This window comes from Lagopus leucura, unplaced genomic scaffold (genome assembly GCF_019238085.1).
Source record: "Lagopus leucura isolate 7727_CA_CO unplaced genomic scaffold, USGS_WTPT01 Super-Scaffold_100019, whole genome shotgun sequence".
Lineage (NCBI taxonomy): Eukaryota > Metazoa > Chordata > Aves > Galliformes > Phasianidae > Lagopus > Lagopus leucura.
In genome coordinates this window covers 11,434,738-11,453,066 of record NW_024962273.1, presented here as the reverse complement: position 1 = coordinate 11,453,066, position 18,329 = coordinate 11,434,738, and the positions used below count along the sequence as shown (strand labels likewise).

The window sequence follows — 18,329 nt, the reverse complement described above, 5'->3', positions numbered from 1 at the left end:
CAGAGTAAAACATTGTCATCAAAACAAATTCTTCATGTTGAAACTTGTCTCTTCTTAGCAAATTTTCTGCTTTATTTCAGGAGAAATGACTTTCGCTCTTCATTCTGCCTTTTAGGGGCACCTCCATTCATAGTTTGGCTTCTTTGCTGCCATGAAATGACATTTGTGTACCCACTAATTCAAAGTGACCAGGAGGTTCTAAACTTTCAGTATTTTTTTAATTAAGAAACAATTGGGGTTAGATAGTTTAGAAACAAGGTAAATTCTCCCATTTGGGATTTTTTTTTTAGAACAGAATAGATAGCTGTGTGTTCCTTGGAGAAGTAAATGCAAGTCTGCAGACTCCAAACGTCTCCTCTATTCTGTTAGCGTCATAACTTCTTAGTTTGAGTGTGATTGAAATCTAAATAGGGAAAAATGCCAAGAAGTAATTACTACTGCTATGTAATTTTAAAATTAGTTTAATTTGTTGAAAAAATTGTACTGATTACTGTTTTCAAAGTATTTCGGAAACTCTTAATTCAGCAAAGATGTAACTGTTTTTGGGATTGTACATAGAAATTGTCTTGTGCACTTGCATTGTTGTGTATTTGTTATGCTGACATCTGTGGGTTTTTTCTTGTTTTCATTTATTGCAGATGGAATTTTTTTTGTTAGCGAACTTTTTATCACCATTGATAGTATTGATTGTTTTGTTAAACATTAAGAAATCTTTTTCTTTTTTTTTTCTTTTTCTGGTAAGTGTAGCACTTAAATCACTTCTACTTAGCTAGATAAATGAATCTGAGATACATGGCTTGTGTAACTTAAATATCCAGCGCTACAGCTGTGTTTGCCCTGCTGGCATCATTTCAGGCATAATTTGTTGATAACCATTTTCTCTCTCTCTTTCTCTCTCCTTTTTAAATTATTCTAAAATAAATAGTCTGCCTTCTTGGAATTTTTATCTCCCAAATAAATGGCTTAGTCTGGTTACTCAGCTTCGGTGTATTTTCAACAGAATGAAAAAAAAAATGGCTTTGATAGGGTGTTCTTTGATGTGAACAAATGTCTGAATTTGACCTGTAGATTTTTGTCATTTGTGGATATTAAAGCCTTCTGACCTTTTTATTAGACAGTTTAGATATAAATGCTGTGAAAGTAAACTATTTTAGCTCTTGTCAGGAGCAGGGTTATTTGGTAGTAGGACAGTAATCTTTTCTGTTATTTTTCAAAATACCTTATTGCCTACAGTAAACAAGGCAAGATGCCTCTGATATCCATTCTAGTATCAGTAATACTTGTTTGGCACCTACAGTGCTGTTGGAAGTTTGCTTGGTGCTGGAGAGGTAGAAAACCTGGGTGGAAAGTCTATCAGTCAGAATCAGCTTATTTGAATTAGTTAATGTAGAGTAACATTGTCTGCTTCGTCTGTCTGTGCCATTAAACTGTGGAAGCAAGCACTTTCAGTATGTTGGCTCATTTAGATTCAGGAATAGGTTTAAGTAAATAAGTAAAAATAGAAATAAGTAAAAATAACTTGTGCAGGCCTGAAAAACCTTACTTCAAAATTAGATGTGTCTAACAAGGCTATGAAGTCCTTCGTCAAATCCCAGCCTCTCTTTTCTTTTTCTCTCCAGTAATCCTTTTTAAGTATCAAATTCGGTTAATGAGCGGCTTTTGGAAATAACCATGTAGCTAGCTGAGAAATTAGAAGTTTTCATAATTAGAAAATGAACAGGAAGGAAGATAATTTCTTACATGTGTTTCAGAAAGAGAGATGGCGTTCTTCTTAAAAGAATACTGCTAGGATACACATCGTGATGCTTAAAATGTGGCTTTGTAGAGCACATCTGAAAGAACGTGTTAGTACTCTACTAGAGTAAAGTTTGTGTGTCCAATGACTTTTCCATTAAACACCCATACATGTCGTCTTATTTGCAGAAACACGATCAGGGACAAGTTCTGTTGGATATAGTCTTCAAACATCTCGATTTGACAGAGAGGGATTACTTTGGTTTACAGCTGGCGGATGAACCCACTGATAACCCTGTAAGTCAAATTTATTTTGTAAATCATAACATTAATTTAATATGTGGGAGTTGTGCTTTATTCTTTACAAGATACTTAATTGTAAAATTTTAATTTGTTCCTTTTGGTAGGTCAGATTTTCTACAGGAGCACTATTGATTTTTGATACAATGGATTTGGTGCATGATGTGATGCATTGAAAAGTACTGCATCTTGTGGGATTTTTTTGTGTGATACCCCACACAACTGCTCGCTACGCACTGACTGATACCCAGGCAGGCCCAGAGCAGCACTCCCATCCAACTTCCCTCAGTTTTATGGTTTCTGCATGATGTCATATTGTATGGAATAACCCTTTGGCTGGTTTAGGTCAGCCAGTTCTTCCCCCCCCACCCCCCAGCTCCTTGTGCAACCCTAGCCCACCCAGGACAGGACAGTACAAGAAGTTGAAACATGCTTGGCTCTGTGCAGCACTGCTCAGCAACAAATAAAAGCACCATTGTGTTATCAACATTTTTTTTCCTAAAGCTGAAACATAGCATCGTACCAGACACTAGGAAGGAAAAATCAACTCTCTACACCTGAAACCAGGACAGTAATGCATCAATTTTCATATGTGTTTATTTGATGCACTTGAGAATGGTATTTTCACTGATAATTTGGTAGATGAGAGACATGGTAATAAATAGTATTTTTACAAGAAGGTGGAGCAGGATTAAGAAACTGAATTAGGGAGATATATTGATAGAGAAAAAGAGTGAATTAAGCAGAAAAATAGCAGTATGTGTCATAAAGACAATGGAAGCAGGGTCAAATCAGCTGGCATAAAGAATAAATCAGATGACTTGAATTAATTAAATAGCCGTTGTGAAAACTATCTGACTTAATTAGTAATCAACATTCAAACAACATATTAAAATAGACAAATGTTAAAACTGAAAGAATAGATGATGCCTAGATAGTGAGAAATTGAGAGCTTAATGAACGTTCAAGCTTTTATTACCACAATTAGTGCATTTGGTGGTGCCTCTTGAGTATGTCATTTTTCTGCAGGGCTGGATGAAGTAACACTACTTTACCTCAACCAGGAGTTATGGTCATTGGTACTGCAAAAGGAAATGTGTGTTTTTGTTTTTCTTAAGCTGGTTTATTTTAGTCTGTGACCTGAGGGGAAAAAAATAAATTCACCTTTGCATTCATGTGAATTGCTGTTCGTACTCCCTTGAGCAGCACTTCGGTAAAGAGTTGTTAGCTGTTCTTAAACAAGTAGAAGTCCAAAGTTTACTATTTAAGTGTATCTGCAAGAATGACATTTTGGAATGAAGTTTGAATTGGAGATACGGGACTCCAGAAATGATGGACTGTAGAGGAGCATCACTGTGCTCCTCTATGTGGGTCATTGTAGAGGCAGAATTATTTACAGTGTTGTGCATCCTCTCCAATCGTCATTTGAGTTTGGTTGGTATCACCAAAAACTAAATGCTGCAAGTCACAAGTGGAGAGTAAAATCATGAGATTGTGCTCATTAAATAATTCCTTACAGGAATATTGCTTGCTTTGTTGCATCTAGTTACTAGATTGAATGATCACCATTAGTTGGAATAAGAAATAAGTTTTTTTCTAAAGTTCAGGCCTATTAAAAGAGGGAGCGTTTTGGTTGTCCTGTTTTCTTTTCTAGCCTGGGTATTTTGTAGGTGTTTAGATCATGATTCCATTTTCCACGATACCATTTACTGCATGATAAGGGCTGTCAGTTCACCACCATGACAGATAAATGAAGGGGACTCTTGAAAAATGAGCATTTGCTACAAGTGTTCTATAGTCCTTAATTCAGTAAACTGAGTCTCTGATTTACAGGATAGTAAAGAAGGACATAGCAGAGGTGATTCTCTGGCAATTGAAAGAGAATCTGAGAGTCAGATCTGGGATCACTTGATGGATTGCAGTTAGAAGAACCTGAACTGGTTTAAGCAAATTAACTTCACATAAGGATAAATGAGCCTCACAGCTTTTTCCTTTCAGTTAGCTAACCTTAGATGATCAGTTTAAAGTATTGCTAAAATAGTTAAACACATGGAGATTGAGATGTAGCCTCTGTTGGGCACAAGTGATGGTCATACTCTAGTACCCTGTTGCGGTAGTGACAGACAGACACCAGGACAGTAGAGTTAAAATCAGGCAAAAAGAAGCAACTGCTCATGTTGGTATCTTTCGGAGTCTTGTTACAGACTGTGGTATGCCAGCAGGATATTTTTGCTTAAAAAGCAAACAAGCAAACAGAAAACCTAATAAATAAATAAATAAAAAATTAAAAGGCAACAGTTTCTTGATGCGTAAGACTGTAACATATAATTTTTGATTTATCTGATTCTTGTATTATAATTCATCTTTCCAGAGGTGGTTGGATCCAAACAAACCTATCAGGAAACAATTAAAAAGTGAGTATGTATATGCATTTGGTCAATTCATGCATTATTGTTATTCTGCTTTACCAAGGTACCCTGATTAATTAGAAACACTTCTCTTGACCATAGGAGGATCTCCTCACAGTTTGAACTTGAGAGTTAAGTTTTTTGTAAGTGACCCAAACAAGCTCCAAGAAGAATATACAAGGTAAGTCTAGTTAATTTATCAGTAGAAGATTTTAGTAGAAGGCTTATGTGTTAAGGAGAAACAGGCTTTTTTTTTTTTTTAAGATATAACATGTAAATTTTTTTGAATAATTTTTGTGTGGCTTCCAATTTTTACCTGAGAAGTGCAGGCAAAAAATATGCATTCCATATAACAAAAACCCTTCATGAAAAAATATACAAATATATGTGCAAAGTGAAATAACTACATAAAGAAAATACTACCAAGTAGAAACAGAAAAACAGCAGAAAAGAAAAAGGAAGATATTTAGTCATTGCTCATCAGTGAATATAAACTTATTTCTATGCACTCCTGTGTGATCTGAAAAAAAAGAATCCTGAGCTTTCTGCATTTTTAAATGATCTGTTTCTTCCTGCCACTGTATCTCTGTATGATTGCAGTCCTTGAAACATTGTAAGCTTATTTTGCTAGCAATGTGTTGAAGCTTGTTGAAGAAAATGCTCAATGTGGACCAAGTCAGGAGGTCAGTGAGTTGTGATTAGCTCTTGAAGAAATGCCTCCGATTTTTTTCTAGTCCTCCTAAATAGCATGATTGGACAGATTGTAATTTTTGGATGTCAGCCATCCTGAAAACAGGTCAACCCCATAAATACAGATCGAAGTTATTAAAGATAGCTTTAGAAATTCTGAGCAGCAAAAATAAATATCTGAGTCCATATTTGTTTATAACTTCTGATTTGTCAAATTTTGGACAAAAATGTACAAACAGTCACAATTTACTAAAACAAATCCCAGAAATCCTCCATCAGTCTTTATTTTATGGAAATATTTACTGAGGATTTGGTGTTAGAATAACAAAACGGCGTGATGTTTGAATTAAAGGACAGTGTAAGATACTCCTAAGGAGATGGAAATGACAGTGAATGTGATGTATATGAACAAAAAAGCCAACTGTTTACTTAAATATTGTGCTGTAAATACAGCACTATAAATACAGCAGCCGTTTAGAGCCAAGCAATGTATGATTGCTGTATCTAGGTCAACTCTGCCTTTTTTTCTAATAAGGGTAATTGCCCTTGAGAAAACTCATTTGTGTTTGGAATTATTGTAAAGAGAATGTTGTTATCTGCGGGGTTTCTGTAGTGAAGTTAGGACGCCTTGTCACTACCGTGTGGTCCTTTCACATAATCAGCATTTCCCCTCTTAGAGCAAAGCCAACCTACAAAAACAAAGCAAGCAAACAAAGCTGATATTTTTCACTGTTTCCATTCAAGATGAGACTTTTTTAAGACCCTCAGCTTTTATAAATTTCATGAAGACACGGGGGTGAGTCAATATGCGTGTCAGTGTGAATCAGGTGGAAAGGTTTGATACAAGCTTGTGTCTTTAAATTAGACCTCTGAGAATTCATAAGAGGGGGAGGCAGCTTATGAACGCCCTGGGTCGAGAAAAGGTCAGTGGGAGCTCAGCTTGTGCTGGAGGGACAAAGCTCATTGCAGAAGGGGGTGTTTATTAACACTGACTCCAGTTAACAATAATTCTATCCTACCTTTTTCCTATATGTAAAGTAGAAGAAAACATTGTAAATGCAATACGATCTTCACAGTGTTGGTTTTCAGATATACGTTAATAAAGCTTCTATTGATTTTCCATTTCACTTAATAATATGTGAGGCTTTTGTGTTGGAGCTGCAGTGGTTAGCTAACAAGTAATTAACTTCTCTGTTTACCAGAAACAGTGGACCGAAATTGAACTCTGCTTAGTGTACCTTAATGATTAAGTCTCCTGAGTATTATGGAGTGTTTCTATTACAACATTTCACGAAAGTAAGAAATAAAGACAAGAAGCAAAGGTGCATCTGCACATGCAGAATTTTGTTCCCTATGTTCTTACAGCAGTAGATGTTGGCAGTAGGAAACTGATTTACATTTTTGTCATTTTGTCTTTTTATAATGAATGAGCATGACTGGCCAAAGTTTCAAAGCAGAACTGCAAGAGGAAAAGTAACTGATTTCTTTGATAATAAAGCTGGGTGTTCCAAAATCGAATTGATTTATAAGAAGGAATTATGTTAATGATTTCCACTTATTTTATTTTATTTATTTATTTATCTTAATTAAAGGCATCAGAGCCTAAAATGTTTAAGACTGCTTTACTGCCATGTTACTGAGGAAGGTTTTAGTGGAAATTTAAGCTTGTGCTAACATCTTGCCATCTCAGTAAGTGTTACCCAGTTCAGTCTGTTTCAGCTGTGGTTTGTAGCAGGTGTAGTTTGCCTCTTGTTATAAATATTTATACTGTGGAATTCTCCGAAAGCTTTGAGTGAAGTATGAGGGAACTGAATTGAACTGAATGAACAAAAGATTAATTCTGAAGTTAACAAAGCATTTGGGTCTTGCCGGGGAATCGTTAGACAGAAATCTGTTTGATCTTTCAGGTTTGTTTGGATATATATATATTTAATTTACAGTGTTTCTGCTGCTACTGGTTGAAAAACAGTTCTTGATTTGAAGTGTTAGTCTATTTCTTTGGCTGTTTTCATCTTCTTCCTTGCTTTGAAAGAGTGGGCATGTGAAGAGTAGAACTAAAACAAGCTTTCTCACATCATAACTTAAAGAAAAGTTCAGAACAGAAGTTCAAGGGAAGTCAGACTGTCAAAAGGCTTTTATCGTAGTAGATCCACAACTGCTAATTTAGAATGGAATGCCAAAAAAGTTGTAAAACGGAGAGTACTTATTTTAGTTCAAATGAAAACAAAGTAATGTCAAATGCTCAGTGAGAATAAACTAATTCTTTCTGTCTACCTGGAGTACAACTCATCATGCTACCTGCACGCATAGAAACCATCTTCCCCTTTTGGCTTGCATATTGAGTAGTTGTGTTCTCATTCACTGAACTGAACATAAATACTGGGAAACAAAATATGTAGGAAATGAATTTTACAGCATACAGGTGAAATACGGTTTATAATTTCATTAGAGTGAATATTGTTCAGTTTATGAAGTTGTTATTTCACTAATCACTGTTTGGTTTCTTTGCCATATGAGTTTAAGAAACAGCATGTCAAATACAAGTTTTAAGCTTTGCACTAACTGGAGATGCATTAAATTGATGAAAAATAATTAAATGTTTTTTAATAATATCTTTTTTTTTTTTTTAAATTAAGGTACCAGTATTTTTTACAGATTAAACAGGACATTCTTACTGGAAGGTAAGACATTTTTGTTCCATTAAACATTATATGCAACTTGAGAAAAAGGTGTTGTCTTGATCATGAAGAATTATGCTTGCAAAAATGAAAGTATTTTAATAATTATGCAAAAATAAACAATAATAATTCTGTCCAACTTGTGCATGAGTACATTACAAAACAGTAGGCTTTTCAAAATCATTTCATGTAAAATATGTAATTCTACTTGTTTTTCGTCTAAAAATAAAACAGATTGCCCTGTCCATATAATACTGCTGCTCTTCTGGCTTCCTATGCTGTTCAGTGTAAGTACTGCTAGTATTCATATTCATTGTAAGTACTGCTATGTTTGAAAATGCAGCTGTATCTAGTTTTGCTTCTACAGAATCTAGTTCACATTTGTATAATACTGTGTATGAGATGTTTGTGGACATGAGGTGCCTGTAATCATTGTTCAAACCTGGTGGTGGTTGGTTTTATTTTTTTCTCCCGGCACACTTTGTTAAATTAGGTATAGAAAAAATACTGGCAAATGTATTTTCCTTCTTTAAACCCCTGCAGTTTGAAAAATAAAATAAGAACCCCTTGTTTTTGTCTGCATTCCAAAGTGTGATTACATGTTATTTTTTCACGAAGTGGAAAGGGTAACACTAAGGCAGTTTTTAGACACATGCACGTTTTCAACATACAGTACAGTAGGCATCCAAATGGGTGTGAAATAGTAAGTTCTAGTCATACGTTGCCAAGCAGTTCCATACCAGTGTTGCCAATTTTATGCCCTTCAGTGTGTAATGTTTCTTCCTTTCTCCTTATTTTTCTTTTGTGAAACCTGAACTCTTCAATGGAGGAAGTCATAGAAGTTCAGTACAGAAGTTTTGCAAATAGTGATGGTCAGAAAAAAAGGAAAAAGCAAACAAATTTGTATAAAACATCAAACTTCAGGTGCTGAACGTATTTAGCGTAAGAGCTGTCAGAAACAAAAGTTGAAGTCATGGCTTCGGGTTTTGTCTTGGAAAAGATTAGGTATTTGATAGTGAAGCAGACCATATGTAAAGTTTTGTAACAGTTAAGCTTGTAAGAATGCAGTATTTTCATTTTTAAAACAACGTAGTGGGCATGCATTGAGCATTGTGGTTAGACTTGTTGTGTGAGATGTTACTGTCCTTAAGTTCTTCACCCTGCAGATCTGTCTTTGTATGCTCATTGCTAATTACCTTTGGATTCAGGTCCTGAAATTCTTCATGAATAAGTAGGTCGCTCCAAAAGTAGTGCTTCCTATTTATTTCTATGGAAACCAACTGGTAGAGCACAATAATGTTATTTGAAAGAGCAATTTCTCATCTGCAGAACAATATTTTTTCAATACGGTCACTACAATTAGCTATGCATTTTCATAAGTAATGCAAGAGCCTGCATGCTGCACTCATCAAAATCTGCACCTATGGAGGTGACCCATTGTTGCTGTTGTCACTGCTGAAACACACCTCCTGCTGCCTCTCTTTGCTCATACCCGCTGTTTCCATGGGCATTCAAGAGGTGATGAATGTCAGTGGGTGACATTTTTTTTGTGTGAAGAAATTCAGTTCTACCTCTTTGCTTCATTTGCACTTCCATGTCAGTGCCATTTTGTCAGGCTGCCCCTCTGCTGCCATCTGGCACACAGCAACAGCATGTAATGGAATACTGACAGGAAGGTTCAACCTCTAACTGCCATACCACCAACATCCACCTCTGATGTTATGGGCCAACGTAATAAAATAGGAGGCATTCTTTTGGAGCCACCCTCGTAAATAGCAACCCCAGAACTCAGACAGCCCTGTATTTGTAGTCTGTTTTAGCAAGAATTGCACTCTGTTATAAAACCTGGTTGCATTTTCCAGGCTTTAACTAACCTTAAATAAGATCTGTCTCTTGTGCTGCAAGTGCCCCAGATGCCTTTTCTGCCTTCACTTCCCTTGCTTACCCTCTCATTCCCTGTGTACCTTCATCCACCCTACAGTCGTTTCTTCCATGCCCTAAAGAAGCGTCTGTAGACCTTCCCAGAACCCCGCACCATGCTACCTTGCTATGAACTTTCCAATTCTCACACGTTATGTTACTTAGTACTGTAAATCTCTTAGATGCATTGCAGATATTTAAAACTGCACTGTTTTGGGGTTACAGCTAAAAAGCCTGAATGCTTGTATTCGTAGCAAATTCTTTGGTTATTTTTTGTTTTATTTATTCTGACACGTTATGTTACTTTGGATTTTTTTTTTTTAATGATTTTGAGAAAGTATCAGAAGTTACGAAAATGCACTTTTTAGTAGTTTCATGTAAGCAGTGTAGGTGTATGTATGCATACTTCTGCACGTATGCATTTGTGGACAAGAACAGTTTTCTAATGCTTATGAATGTATCTTGGCGCAGAATGAACTGGTTGTTTTTTGCAGGTCTTGCAAAGTAAAGAAATAACAGTTGTAGTGCTTAAATATTGAAATTGTATGTAAGTAAGCAAGGGTTTAAAAAAAAAAAAAAAGAAAAGAGGGAGAACAAGCTGGAGTACCTTGATGCATATTATTTAGTGCTAGTTGTTAGGAGGGCTTTTATGAATTAATTTGTGTATTAGAACTTAAACAGTTAATGTACTTCCTTCATAAACACCCACTAAAAGCTCACAGTGATTTCCACAGTACTTGCTGAGAATGTGGTGGTTTATTCAAAAGGGAAAAGGGGAATTCAAATGTCACTACTTCTGTTTGTCTGATCTGCTGTAGATCATGATGTATGGTATCAGACTCGTGTGAATTTGAATGTGTTGCACAGTGCCAACTAATCACTGATAAACAATAACCTCTCTTCTTAATATTTTAGCTGAGCTGGGAGACTACAACCATTCAGAAAACCTGCCAGGCTACCTCTCAGACTATTCTTTCATCCCTGGCCAGCCTCAAGACTTTGAAAAAGAGATAGCAAAGCTACATCAGCAGCACATGTAAGGATTTACATTGACTGACTTTGTCAAATCCTGATTGCTGGTGCAGTCCTATTGTATAAAAACTGAGTATTTTGTCTTAAAGTTTTCTGTTGAGAAATGATGTATGTGTAAATGTGTTTTTTTGGTTGTTTTTTTTTGGTAGAATATCTGTGTAAGTACAATTGATGTTAGAATGAGAGGAAATGTTGGTGAATTAATGAACTTGATAAAGGTGTGCTGAAAATAGTGCTTGTGTTTGTTAGGTACTATATGAACTTAAGAGGATATTAGTTAATTTGCTTCATTCCTTGACAATACATAAAGGCCTTGTTTTCATGGTGCTTTTACCAGAAGACAAGAGTCACTTTAGGTGTAACAAAGTCCTTTTCTTTGATATCTGGTCTTTCCTGTTTGCAGTTATTTGGTCTCTCATTAAAGAGGAAAAGGTGATGAAGCAATGGAAGCTTGTTTTTTTTTTTTTTTTTTTTTTTTTTGCAATGTGTAATATTAAGTAAATGTTATTCATTGATAGCTCCCTGACATTTTAGAACTTCAATACTGCGTTGTTAGAGTAAAATTTAACAAAACATAGGCTGAATTTGTGATGACATTTGTACACTTCGGTCAGTGTCTTAGGAAATCCACTTAAGTAGGGTAAATAAAATTAGAGTGAGTTGGTAATTTAAACTTTGAGGGTCTTGGAGAGAGATTGCTATTATGAATAGAAAATGCAGTATTTCAGAAGTAATTTCCAGTTTTCACAGCTTCAAAGCCATTTAAATGTTGCAATACATTAGAAATAGGAAAAAAAAAGTGCGTTTGCAAGCAGTTGTTTGTTTCAAGACTGTGTAAGCACAATATAAAATTTTTGAATGAGGGTGTTTATGTGAGAAAGGAAATTGAGATTTCAGGGTGAGGGAAGGAGGAAAGGTCAATGCAGATTTTCTCTTTGAGCTCAGTAAAGAGACTATTGAGGAACTGCATCTGAATGTTTCTTATATAGCTTCTTTCTTTCAGAGGGTTGTCTCCTGCAGAAGCAGAGTTCAATTATCTCAATACAGCACGTACCTTAGAACTCTATGGAGTTGAATTGCACTATGCAAGGGTAAGTTTGGATGAACTAATATTTTAATGTAAAAGTGGATTCCTCTGATATTTGTGGGAAACTAAATTTTTTTGTTGTTATTGTGAGCCTTTCTCGTCACTTTTTTCAGGAGAAAAGGTAGAAAGTAATAAGTTTATCTTAAGCTGCCTAAATGCAATTTACCAGTATCAAAGGTCACTATTTTACTCAATCATCTTAAAGGTCTTTTCCAACGTAAACAATTTGATTATTCTATTTGCTTGCTTTAATTTCTGCGTTTATGTGTGCTAGTCGGGTTCAGCCTTATTGGCCTGAATGTCAGTTTGGCTGACTACTGCTGAAAAAGAAAATTGTCAATGTTGAATGAATTTTTGATACTTAAGGATCTGTTTTCTTTTAAACGTATTTTATTTGGTTCAGATTAGAACTATTGTGTAAGGTGAACACACGATGGTTTGATGAAATATGTAGTGTATGGTGACTATAGTGTGAAAATAAATACACAACCTTCTACTATAAACTCAGATATAGGTTAAAATCATGAACGCTGTAGATTTTGAAAAGAGAGTTTCTAAATGAAAAGTTCTGATCATGAAGAGTTATTAAGCATGTATGGAAATCTAGCATTTTACTTCTCCCTGGTAAGTAAAGTGAAATACTTTAATAAAGCAGGTAGCTTGAGGTCTTGACTCAACTCGTCATTACAGTGCTACCGTTTCTTCAAAGATTGACTGTAATTATTTTTAGCAAGACATTTCTGTTTCTAATATTTCTGTTCTACTCCCTAATGTTAAAGAAACGTGCAACAGAATTTTAGAAGTACCCTGCTTCGCTACTATGTCTATTCTCCTATTTTTCCTCAAGAATCAAGAGGTCTGTAGCAGATGTTTGATAGGAGTGCATAAACATTTCAGGAAAACTGTGCTATTTAAACGTGCTTACAGTATTATTTGTTTTAGAATCTCTCCTCTCTGTGTTCTGAGATTGCAATTTCCTTTCAGGTAGGAATTTAAGTCGCTGGTTGCTTTTAGTGTAGCATACGCTGAGGCAGTGTTGTTATTCATAATAAACTGCTAGAATATTCTGTTTGCTTGAATATCATGGAAGAGCTAATTAGTTAGCTACCATAGAATTTAATTTTCTAAATGATTCAGAGCAAACATGTAGTCCTCTCCGAAACAGGGGAGGAAAAAGTGAATTCCTGTTTGTCTTGCTAAAACATGTTTCCTTCCATGTAAATTGAGTTCTAATTTGCTATTGTTTGTGTGTTAGGAGGAAGATTGGTGAGCTTCCAAGATATTTATATTGTTTTTTACTTCATTGTCTCTTTTCTTTTTTGAAGGATCAGAGTAACAATGAAATAATGATTGGAGTGATGTCAGGTGGAATACTGATCTTTAAGAACAGAGTACGAATTAACACCTTCCCATGGTAAGGACAGCTGCTAAGGCTAATCATTTTGTTTGGTATTTCAGAACAAATTTTCTACTATTACTAGTGTTATATACTTTAAAAAAAAAAAAAAAAGGCTAAAATTTTAGTATGTAAAGTTGAAATGATTTACCTTGTACCAGGTAATGGATAGTTTTATGAAGGGTTTTTGTCCTGTTCTGGATGCTGTGCTGTTAAGTGATTGTGGTGTAAAATACAATTAATTTCAATATAATTTTTCTTCAGGAACCTGTAAGCATACTTTGTGTAATTAACTGTTTAGCAAAGGCTAGCATTCTGGAAATACTGATTTTATTCTAGCTCAGTCTTTATAGGGACCACTAAACTTAAAAATATTAAATACAAAAATAATTCCTGTCATCTTTTTTTGTAATTTAATTGTACTTTGTGTTAAATTTAGGCATAGCACTTGAGGATAAGTGAGGTGTAGTATTCAGTGATATTGTCATCTCTTCATCTGTAGATAGCTGTTTTCATGATGAAGATAAAAAAAAGTGCATTTATTGAAGAAAAGGTTGTCGTTAATTTCTCCTCTTAACTAAAATAGATTGTAAAGCTGTTCTGTTAAGTAATCATGGAAATGCCCTTGATAATCTTATTGTTCTGGTAATCATCAGATTTTCTTTAATTGGGATTATCTTTTTACCTACTCATGTCAGAGGGGGAAAAGTCTAAGAGAAATCCTGTTTTGTTGCATCATTCTGATGCTGTACACAACTATGTCACCTTCACCAAAGCTTTTTTGTGCTACTGTGAAGTAGTTTTCTTTGGTTTCCTTTGTATTCTTCAAATCCACTCCTTAAGTCATTCTTACTACATACTTTGTGTATACTATAATAAAGTTCTGAGTGGGCAAAGTCATCCATCTAAAATTATTGTAACAGACATTAAGTTACCAGGCACAACAAGCTTTTCACATTAGAAAAATGCTGACTTTGACATTTTTGTTGGCTGCTGATTTGTGTGCTTGGGCAATACAGTATTGAAATTCTCTGAAGTTCATCTTCATATAAATGGATTAAATTCATTACCTCAACTGAAACTGGAAGAACTACTTTTCTGAGCTCCAACAGATACAGGTAGCTGAAGTTCTTGGGGTTTTGTTGTTTTTTGTTAGTTATAGGGTGAAATCAACTGTGTGTAATCAGTGACCTGTTTTTGCTTCAGTATGGTCTCTTTCACTTGGTGAGATTCAAGATGTTAATGACATCTTTCCTTCAACCCACTGAATTTGAGACATTTTAGTTCACATTGCAAAGCTTAATCCCTAGTTTTGTTGTAGGATGTTATATAATTTGTGGTTTACCATGTTGAGAAGTATGAATGATCAAATTGGAGCAGATTTTCGCAGAGACATGACAAAAACCTATCTATCGCTATGACAAAAACCTTATCTACACCCAGATGAGATTGAACACACAAACATACTGCCTGGAAGCATTTAAAGAAAAGCAAGCCTGAGGCAAACACAGAACATCTAAATTTTCGGTCTTCATGGTTAGTCTGGTAAATGAAAACTTGATCTTGCAATTGCAAGTCTGAAACTACTGCAATATTCAGGCCTACCTTTCTAACAGCTACTCACTCTAAGAAAGAAACCCTTCATCTCCAAGAGTTTTGAAACATTAGAACCACTTCTGGATTAGAGCTGGTTAATAAATATAGTTCTGTAATAATCAGGATGGTTTTAATTCAGGCTGCTTTTACTACTGTTTTTTTTTTTTTTTTCTTCTGTTTGTTTGTTCGTTGTTTTTTTGGTATTGTTTTGGTGTTTTTTTTTTTTCTTGGAGAAAACATTAATAGAAATACATTCTATAAAGCAGCGGTAAATTGCTGGGTACGTACAGTGTAAGTCATAATTAAGCTGCAAGTCCATACTGGAAGTTAGAGGTTTCTGTGAATTCTGTTTCATATCATTTGCGTGCCAGGGATGCTGATCTAAATTCTTACTGTGGTTTGTATGTGTGTATAATTACCTAAACAGTTCTTCTTTGTATTCAACCGTATCAGCTGACATCAGGGTTATTAATTTCTTCCTGTGAAGACTGTAGTACCACAATAATTGGTCTTTACAAAATAACTTAAAACAACAACTGCAAACGAAGAACCCCACCCCCACTCTGTGCGCACACACACAGTTTCCTCCAACCATAGCCTTTCTTTGGCTAAGAGTAAAGCAGTAGACCTGTGTCGTTCTTCTTTTATCCTTAGTCCTACAGCTGTTCCAGTGACATCAGATCTGACACTGTTTTTCTGCTTGCTCCTGCGTAACTGGACCTGTGCAAGATGTCTTTTCAGTGCTTGGCAATTATATGGCTACAAGTGAATGTTTAGATATCCCATTTGCAGTACTCCTGTGCTGCTGTTGAGACATGTGACAGGATAGACCTGCATGCATGTGGGGAGAAGTAGATGTAGAAATAGATTCACCTGTAATCAAGTAAAATGTCCTTTGCCACTTACCTTAATTGGGTTGAAATTTTTGTCAAAATTATGTAATGCAGTCTCTGTTATCAGAGATCATAGGGAGAGGAGGGAAGAGGATGAAGACTAGGCAGGCTCAAGGCAAAATGCAGAGTGTATCTTTTATGTAGTGCATCCTAATTACTTTTCCTGTATTAGATGTAGTATCTGTTTTCCACAGGCTGCACTACCTGTCACAGAGACCTGGGAATCAGTGGGATCTGATCCTTTGATTCTTGAAGACCAAGGGACAAAAGCATAGAGTACCTGAGCACGTCATTTGTCACTGGATCACCTTCTCAAGAGCGGAGACGCACTTTCCTTTGCCTTTCTTTTACTGTTGATGTTCCCTGGAAAGCTTTGCCTTTCACAAGGTTACCAGTTGAGCTATGGTAGTAGTACTAGTGGTAGCTAGGTAGTATTTCTGTATTCCTTCTTGGTAGCCTGATCCTGCTTCTACCTCCTGCATATTTCCCATTTGTTGGAACTCAGTCAGAAGTTCCATGTTTGTCCAAGCTGGTCTCCTTCCATGTTGGCCTGCTTTATGTAGCACATTAAGATTATTCTGAATTGGGATTGTCCTTGAAGATTGACCACCACTCCTCAGTTGCCAGGCCCTGCAAAGTTTATCCAAAGGATTTTGTGTACCAGAGTTCTGAGCAGACCGAAGTTTCTTCTCCCTGGGTTGTCGAGTTTGCGAGTCTGCCGCTTTCTCTCCTCAGTTTCCTCAGGATCATTAAATCTACCATCTCACAACTGCTGGAGCCAAATGTGCCCTTTACTACTAAATCTGTACAATCTTTCCATGTTTGTGAGTGGTGCTACCAAGAGCATCTTTCCTAACTGGTCAGCGCAAAACCTGTGTAATTGAAATCTTGGTCAAGTCTGCTGGATTGCTCACATTCTGCATTGTCATCCTCTCAGCAAAGTTTGGAAGTGGTAAAGTCGTCAGTGAGCACCACAGCTTTCCACATGTTTGAGTACAGGTTTCACATTAGGTTAGGACTTGTAAATATCTCTTTGTTTACGAAGATTCATTATATGGTTTAGAATGTCTGAGATGATTGGAGTCTGGAAAATCATACCAGGAAAATATTACAGATGCCTGTTCTTAACCTTTACGTTGGATATGCATCACTGGCAACAGAAAATGGAGGCTTAGATAGATGCATCTTTTGCTTTAGCCAAGTCTGGATTTTCTTAATGCCTAGCAGGTTATTAGCAGTGTATATGGACTCTTACTGCTGTATTTTTTCAGAAATAGATGAAGTTCGGGTGGCTCCTATGGCTTGAGTTAGACCTTACTGGCTAATGGAACAGTTTTGAGTCTCTTCTGTTGAGTGGTTTCAGGCTTAATTGACCCCTGGCTTTGCTCTGCCTAAATTATGGGGTAGGATTAAAAAAAGTGTGTCTAACTTTCATCTTGATTCTCCCTCAGTCATCAAAGGAAGTCATTTCTTTAACAGAAGGGGAATAGAGTTAAAGCTAGTAAAATGGTTTTATAAATTGAGTAATTTGGATTTTTTTTTGAAGACTTTCTGTTAGCATGTTAAACAAATCTGGTGTTTTGTAGAGCATGTGCAGGTATTATTAGAAAAGACATGCATTTAAATGATCTTTTAATAGTAGTGTACCTCAAAATTTTAGAAAACGGATTATGATAGACTTCTGGTTCAGTTAGACTACTTAAGTTGCAGTTAACTTTTTTTTTTTGTTTCCACAAATGGATTACTATAAGTAGTAGTGAATATCCCATTAGTACATCTTGGACTTCTCCCTAAATATTCTTACACAATTGTTTGTTATAGGAGATGCTAAGGTAACTGCTGTGTTGCCAATGAAGTAGATAGATAATTTTGTGGATCTTTACATACTTTGTGGATCTAATTCTTGATCAGCTTTTCAACAGCAGCAAATCAGTAACCTAACAAAGCCACAACTAGTTCTCTTCCTAATTACAAAACCAGGAATGAAAAAAGATTTATGTAAGCATTATTTAACAACTGATATTCATAGACTCTCCCCACCACTTCATTACTGTTGGGAGAATTTCTCTTCACAAATCAAGGATATCCAGGTTTGGTTCCTGCTGCAAATACTGTTCCAGAGAAAATGTCTCCATTTAATTTGGTTAAGAAGATAATTTGTATTGGATATAAATATATGGTTGTGTGTGTGTGTGTGTGTGTGTGTATATCCATCCATCCAACAGAAGTGTTTGTTAATACTTTTGCTCCTTATCTTTCCAAGTGTTAGAGGGTTTTTTTTTCAACAAGGTGATTAATATGCAAGCAGTAATTTCAGTCATTTTTGAGGTTCCTGTGTATTCTTAATGAGTCAGTTAATCTCAAAAACTGTGGTATTATCTTTGCTGTCACAATTTGTCTTGCCTTGGTAGCTTTAGTAAGCCAATACAGTAACTTGAAATAGTGGGACCGTAAGAGATGACAGTTCAGATTAGTGACAGAGTTCTCTATAAACAGGCAGTGTAAGAGATTAATTGTAACCCCTGAGGAGTTTGCTTTATAATTTACCAAAAGTTAACTCTTATTGAGATTTCCTTTGAGCTTCATTAAAATCGG

The 18,329-nt window shown here is 35.7% G+C and overlaps 1 protein-coding gene across 5 annotated transcripts in view; it reads left to right on the top strand.

Annotated features, from left to right (window-relative positions):
- PTPN4 (protein tyrosine phosphatase non-receptor type 4) overlaps nt 1–18,329 on the top strand; it is a 96,460-nt gene that overhangs the window by 36,649 nt on the left and 41,482 nt on the right. For 4 of the 5 annotated variants that reach the window (XR_006180295.1, XM_042877782.1, XM_042877780.1 and 1 more), the window contains exons 3-10: nt 1,924–2,031; nt 4,406–4,448; nt 4,524–4,623; nt 7,769–7,813; nt 8,045–8,097; nt 10,646–10,766; nt 11,766–11,853; nt 13,175–13,263. Coding sequence is in view for 4 of the 5 variants with exons in the window: in XM_042877782.1 (XP_042733716.1) it covers nt 1,924–2,031; nt 4,406–4,448; nt 4,524–4,623; nt 7,769–7,813; nt 8,045–8,097; nt 10,646–10,766; nt 11,766–11,853; nt 13,175–13,263 (647 nt within the window). In the remaining variant the exon portion in view is untranslated. The remainder of the gene's footprint in view (nt 1–1,923; nt 2,032–4,405; nt 4,449–4,523; nt 4,624–7,768; nt 7,814–8,044; nt 8,098–10,645; nt 10,767–11,765; nt 11,854–13,174; nt 13,264–18,329) is intronic. The other variant, XM_042877781.1, reaches the window with a different exon arrangement.